Source organism: Amphimedon queenslandica, unplaced genomic scaffold (assembly GCF_000090795.2).
Source record: "Amphimedon queenslandica unplaced genomic scaffold, v1.1 AMPQUscaffold_11729, whole genome shotgun sequence".
NCBI lineage: Eukaryota > Metazoa > Porifera > Demospongiae > Haplosclerida > Niphatidae > Amphimedon > Amphimedon queenslandica.
The window spans coordinates 1-6,659 of record NW_003548029.1 but is presented as its reverse complement, the minus strand read 5'-3'; the positions used below and the strand labels follow the sequence as shown (position 1 = coordinate 6,659).

Below are 6,659 nucleotides of genomic sequence, written 5' to 3'. Positions count from 1 at the left end.
TATCCATTGATGATAGAAATAAGAAGTGGGAAAGGGTTGAAATTGAAGATTTGCTGAAGCAGCTTTCATCTACAGAAGTGGATGAAACACCAAAGCCTGAAGGTGACATACCTGCTCATTCAGATGAACCATCACTGGAAGAACCAACCGAGAATCAATCACTTGAAAATGAACCAACCATGAATAAACCAATTGAGAATGAACCAACCAGAAATGAACCAATTAATCCAATGGAGAATATACCAACTGAAAGTAGCCCAATTGAAAATAAACAAACTGAAAATAAAACAATGTTAAAGCAACCAACCAAAAAGAAACCAGCTAAGAATAAACCAACCACTTCAGAATTAGTTAAGAAAATGGTACAAGCTTTTAAAAAAGGAGAGTCTAAAAAGTTAAGCACAAATTGGGTGCATTTTATTGATTCCGGTGGTCAACCAGCATATCGAGAGTTGCTACCTCTTTTTACAAGAGCAGCTGCACTGAATATCATCACCATTGATCTTACCAAAGGTCTTGATGAGAAGTGTGAGTTTCAATATCGTATTCATCAAAATACATCTCCTATTAATACGAATCTGAGGTATTGTAATCTCAATATAATTCGTTCAACAATTAGCTCTGGAGCTATGTTGCAACCTGTCAAATTTCCTTATGTGTCTGACATGCCTAAGCACTCTCATTATCTTATTCTTGGCACACGTAAAGAATTGGTAACAGAAAAAAAGCTAAAAGAAATTAATGAAAGCCTGATGGAATATAAAGCTAATAAAAAGGTCATTCCTTATAATAAGGATCAAGGCTCAATTATATTTCCAGTTAATACATTGCTCCCTGCTGGGTCTAAGGAAAGAGAGGAAGCTAGTATACAGCTTTGTACTACAATTTCAGATTTTGGAGTTGCCATGACAATTACGTTACCAATTCAGCTGTTTACTTTTGAGATTTCATTGCAATTAGAAGCTGCAAACAAAAAACGAAGTTTTCTTACAAAAGAAGAAGTAATTAAGCTTGGTGTGTCTCTCCGACTTGATAAAGAGTCAGATATCAATGAAGCTCTCCAATATCTACATAATGTCACTATCATTCTCTACTATCGTGATGTTGACATCCTAAAAGATTTAATATTTGTTGACCCGAAACCAATTCTTGATGTCCTTTCACGTTTGATAGCTGTTACGTATGTCGACCATGATAAATTACAACAAATTGCAAAACCACCTCCTTCAATAGATGAAAGAAGTACTCTCAAAAATTTTGGCCTTTTTAAAAAAGACATTTTAAAAATTATTGGTAACGAAATTTTTAATAGAAATTTTACCTCATCTCACATGATCGCTCTTCTTAAACACCTCCACATCATTGCTGAAGTAGGAGAAGAAGGAGACTATTTCTTTCCGTGTGCATTATCATCCTATGAAGAGCTCAATCCTCCACCGACAGAAATACAACCACTTCTCATAGCATGGGAAATTAATGATAGGGGAACAACAACTCTAGCCATCCCTCAAGGATTATTTCCTTTAACGATTGTACACCTTTTAGAGGAAAAGAAAATTGTCGAATTCAGCCCAAAAGGCAAAGAATATTACAGATGTCATGATGCCATGTCGCTTTGTGTTTACAAAGAATACTACATAGATATCATCAATTGTTATACACATATTGAAATGTATTTTTATGATTGCCGCAAGGAATTTTGTCATCAAATTTGTGAATTAGTCACAAAAGCTATCAAAAAAAGCAGCAAAGATCTTAATGTCAATGATGATCATATCTTTGCATTCAAATGCTCAATGGACGAACAATGTTACTGCATTGTCAAAGAAGATAAATCTTCTACCAGGTGTACTCAATGTCGATCACACTGTAAAGTATTACAAGGAGGTGATGATAGCTACAGATGTTGGTTTAATAATCCTCAATTACCCAGTCCAGGTTAGTAATGTTTTTAAGATATTGCATGTGAATACTTTCATTATTTGGAAGTTACTGTTTTTGTTACGTTTACTTATTTTTTAGGAGCTGAAGCATCATTAGAAAGGCCACCTACTACAAGACCCACAGTGCAACCCACTGGATTATTAGGTGAGTATAATATTAATTTAAATGACATACTTTAATTTACATGTTATTTCATTAGATACCAGTAATCTTATTGATGTGATTGATGTACTGGGTGATCATGGATATTCCGGTGTAAGTTATTATGATCTTGGTCTTCGTCTGGGACTGCACCCTGGTACACTTGATGTTATTAAAGAAGATAACAAAGGAGATGTTTGTAGCTGTTTAAGAGAATGTTTGAAAGCATGGTTGGAACAGAGAGATAGTGTAAAAAGGAAAGGTGGTCCAACTTATGAAGCATTAATAAAAGCATTGAGGAAGATGAAAGAGAATGCTGTAGCTGATGGGATTGATAGACAAAGTAAGGAATGAGTTTACTAATAATGGTTATTGTTTTACATTTCATCATAGCAAAAAATGAAATGGCTTCACTAGAAGTACCTCTCTAGGATTTACATGCACATCACACATTATTTTATACAAAACTAATAGTTTTTCTTGCAAAAATAATAGTGTTTTCATTTTTGATTTTTATCCATGTGATAGCACGTGGTTTAATTTTACGGAGTATAAACGAATAGTATACAGACGTGGGAAGAAGCCTAAGGAGGGTCTCTTCTAAGTCAAAGAATGAGTTCCATATATATAACAGAGCCCCCTACTAAAGGAAAGGTAGTTAATCCACCAGCAGCTGTATTAGTGACTACTGGTCCCTCCCCTCAGGTACTATTAAAGACCACACTGGGTGATATTGATATTGAACTGTGGTCCAAAGAGACTCCTCTGGCCTGTCGTAACTTCATACAATTGTGTTTAGAAGATTATTATAATGATACCATATTCCACAGAGTCGTTTTTGGTAATGGATTAATTATTATTAATTAGTGGGTGGAGTTATAATTATTAATTAAGTAGAATGACCTATTGATGTTACGTTGCTTTCCTACATGTACATGTAATTTTCTCTCTCTCTCTCTCTCTCTCTCCCTCCCTCCCTCTCTCTCTCTCTCTCTATCTCTCTCTCCCTCCCTCCCTCCCTCCCTCTCTCTCTGTCTCTGTCTCTCTCTTTCTCTCTCTCCACTCTTTCTCTCTCTGTCTCTGTCTCTGTCTCTTTCTCTCTCTCTCCCTTTCTAGAGTTTGTAGCTCAAGGTGGTGATCCCACTGGTACAGGAGAAGGTATTAATTATTAATAATTATTTGTTCAAATACTTTTATCTTCTCTTCAGGTGGTGAATCTATTTATGGTTCACCATTTAAAGTGAGTCCATCGTTACCATGACAACCCTTTAACCATGCCCACTCTAATTAACAGGATGAGTTTCATCAGAGACTCAAGTTCAATAGACGTGGTCTGGTAGGAATGGCCAATGGAGGAAAGAATGATAATACCTCACAGTTCTTTATAACGCTGGGAAGAACTGATGAACTTAATAATAAGAATACATTATTTAGGAAGGTGAGGGGTGTGGCTAATAATGATTGATGGGCGGAGTTTATGTTCATTAATTAATATTGTGATGTAGGTGACTGGTACCAAAAAATGGTTCCAAAATGACTCCCAATTTTTATTACGTTTTCTGATACATATTGATGTCCTAATACTGTGTAGAAAGTTTGAAGCAATTCCGATTAGAAATTTTTGAGTTATGACCATTTTTAAAAACGGGCCGATTTTTGAAAATTACCCAAGGCTATAGCCCATGGTTTTTTTCTAAAAAATGACTAAAAATTGACCCCACATTTTTATTGCTTTTTCTGATGCATATTGATGTCCTATTGCTGTGTAGAAAGTTTGAATCAATTCTGACTTCAATTTTTCAAGTTACAGCCATTTTGAAGAAAATGCCAAAATTCTGAAAAATGGTTTTTTCCAAAAAATGGCTCCAAAATCACCTCAAATTTTTTTTGCATTTTCTGATACATATTGACGTCCTTATGGTGTGTAGCAAGTTTTGAGTTGATTCCAATAAGAAAGTTTTGAGTTATGGCCAATTTAAAAAAATAGGCCAAAATTTTGAAAAATATCCAAGGCTATAGCCTATAAGCCCATGTTTTTTCTGAAAAATGGCTCCAAAATGACCCTAAATTTTTATGACATTTTCTGATACATATTGATGTCCTTATGCTGTGTAGAAAGTTTGAGCTGTTTCCGACTTCAATTTTTTGAGTTATGGCCATTTTAAGAAAATGCCAAAATTTTGAAAAATCCCCAGTACAGGAATTTTTCTGAAAAATGGCTCCAAAATGACCCCCAATTTTTATTACATTTATGATACATATTGATGTCCTAATGCTGTGTAGGTGATTCCGATAAGAAATGTTTGAGTTATGAGCATTTTCAAAAACAAGCCGAAAATTAGTTCCGAACCCCCAATTTCTATTCCATTTTTAACTTACTTAGTTGCGTCTTATCCTAAAACACAACTAAGTACATGTAAGTTGTGTTTTAATGTTAAAGACAACATTAGTTTCAGTCCAAACTAAATCAATTAATGTTTAACATAATGTCACCTCCTCCACATTATAATGAGACACACATTAACTGATCAATCATTAGCTGATACTAATGGACTAATGTTCATATACTGTATATTACATACAGTCACTGGTCAATAGTGTCTGCTGGAGTAGAGGAGGAGGTGTCTGTTATAAGGAGTGTATCTGTTAATAGTATCACATTGTACTAATAATAGTGATAATAATATTTAATAATAATTGTTTTTAATAGTTGTTTGTCGTTCCCAAACTGTTTGACTGCTCCCACTACTGTCACTAGTAATGTTATCATTATCTTCAATGAGACACTGGATATATTATAATAATTGTTAGTTTTATAGTAACTGCTGGTAGTTCGTCAACAACAGCTGCTACTAGGACCAATCATCAGGTAATTACATATTAATAAATGATTCAGTCACTGATGTACATTATACATGGTTCTCTTTCTCACTTTTCCAAAAAATTATAAAAACATAATTTTGATTGAAACCAACTTAAACTTTTTATCCAGCATAAGTACTTGTACAGGTACATGTATCAGGAAAATTTATAATTCTCACCTTTTTAATTTTGGTGAAATTTGGCCCAGGACCATTTGCTATTAGTAACGCAGTAGCGTTACTAAGTAGGATTCACTCCACTTCAAAATGGTTGTAGTACAGGGACTTTGACCTAATTTTTGTGCAACTTTTAAAATTTATGAAAAATCGAATTTGATTGTAAATTGTTAAAAAATTTTACACAGCACAAGAATATGTAAATGTATCAGAAAAAGTAGAGAATTCTCTTCTGACAATTTTTGACAAATACATGTACCCATAGTACAGGGTCTTTAAATAGGTATAATTCTGTTTTTTCACTTCTTTTGTTTTAACTCTTTTTTTTTCTTCTTTTTCTATCACAGATTAGCCCTGGTCAGGGGTTGGGTCTCAGTATTGTTGGTGGGCGTGGCTCTCCCACTGGGGACGTACCCATTTACGTAAAGAGGATCCTACCTGAGTCAGTGTTACAGAAAGACTCAAAGATAAAGACTGGACATGAACTGGTAGCAGTTAATGATTTAATGATACATAATGTATACTACATGTATGTCCTGACATAGTACAACTAAGGATTATGCTACTCAGCTACTGGTGGCTGGTGCACTTATTAATGTACAGGCATCAAGTGTCAGTGGTACAGGGAACAATGAGACTACTACTTAATACAAGACCTGCTGTATGGTTATTATGATATGTGAACTCTATTGAATGAATCTATTTTGATCCCTTCCTCTTATTCATTTCTTCTCTTGTGTTGTTTTTTGTTTTCCTTAAAAGTAAAAATGAGAATTTGTGCCAAAGTAATAAGTTCATTGCTCATTGCATACTTGAGGGCGTGTCTTATCAATTACTCTATATAATCCCGGTTGTGTTTGAGCGAGCCTGGTTGTGTTTGAGCGAGTCTGGTTTTGAACTAGTTGACAAGTTGGCATATTGCTGTTTAACTAAGTGTTCTTTAAAAACTCTTTGAAGTCTTTCTACAATTGATCAAGATGACAGAAAGTGAGTTCTCGATTATTTATCTGTTCTATGTAGATCTAAACCGTAATTCGATTACTTGCGAAAGTGTTCCAATGCAACCCCTAATGACACCCTTTTGCTTATGTGGTGAATAAAAATAATAATTTGAAGCATTAGCTATAAGTGATCATGTCACACACGTTTTACATTCAGCACTCCCTTCTTTCAATTTCAAATTATTCCCACACTGCTTGTAAGTTGTAACATTCAGTGGGTTCATGCAATTTCAAATTTGTTTTAAAGCAAACTTTAGCATAATGTGTCCACAATTAACTGATTTTGTATTTCATTGATTTTGTATGGGCTAACAATTATTTTTATAAAAATTATAATTTAATATGATTAAAATGATATACTAATAAAAAAACTGGTTAGCATTAAAAGATGCATGCATTATTGTGGTGCATGTATCCCACCCAAAACTATGCATGCAATGATAAATCAATGGCTAAACCCCATCTTGGCACTTATCCCATCATACATAATTATTGTTTATTTTTATTACTTTGTTGTCATTATATAGGTGCTGTA

At 34.1% G+C, this 6,659-nt stretch overlaps 2 protein-coding genes across 3 annotated transcripts; both read left to right on the top strand.

Annotated features, from left to right (window-relative positions):
• Positions 1-12: 12 nt before the first annotated feature.
• On the top strand, positions 13-2,627 carry LOC109588984 (uncharacterized). The gene is made up of 4 exons (XM_020005093.1): positions 13-1,938; positions 2,023-2,088; positions 2,144-2,428; positions 2,479-2,627. The coding sequence occupies exons 1-4, from the start codon at positions 180-182 to the stop codon at positions 2,514-2,516; spliced, it is 2,148 nt and encodes a 715-aa protein (XP_019860652.1). The 5' UTR covers positions 13-179; the 3' UTR covers positions 2,517-2,627.
• A 5-nt stretch (positions 2,628-2,632) lies between these two features.
• LOC100632307 (peptidyl-prolyl cis-trans isomerase CWC27 homolog) lies at positions 2,633-4,987 on the top strand. Of its 2 annotated transcripts, XM_020005094.1 has the most exons (7): positions 2,633-2,739; positions 2,791-2,926; positions 3,202-3,243; positions 3,294-3,325; positions 3,380-3,523; positions 4,796-4,842; positions 4,897-4,987. In XM_020005094.1, the coding sequence occupies exons 1-7, from the start codon at positions 2,698-2,700 to the stop codon at positions 4,967-4,969; spliced, it is 516 nt and encodes a 171-aa protein (XP_019860653.1). In that variant the 5' UTR covers positions 2,633-2,697; the 3' UTR covers positions 4,970-4,987. The 2 variants fall into 2 exon arrangements, with proteins under 2 accessions (XP_019860653.1, XP_019860654.1); XM_020005095.1 differs by lacking the exon at positions 4,796-4,842 and having other exon boundaries at positions 4,897-4,954.
• The last annotated feature ends 1,672 nt before the right edge of the window (positions 4,988-6,659 follow it).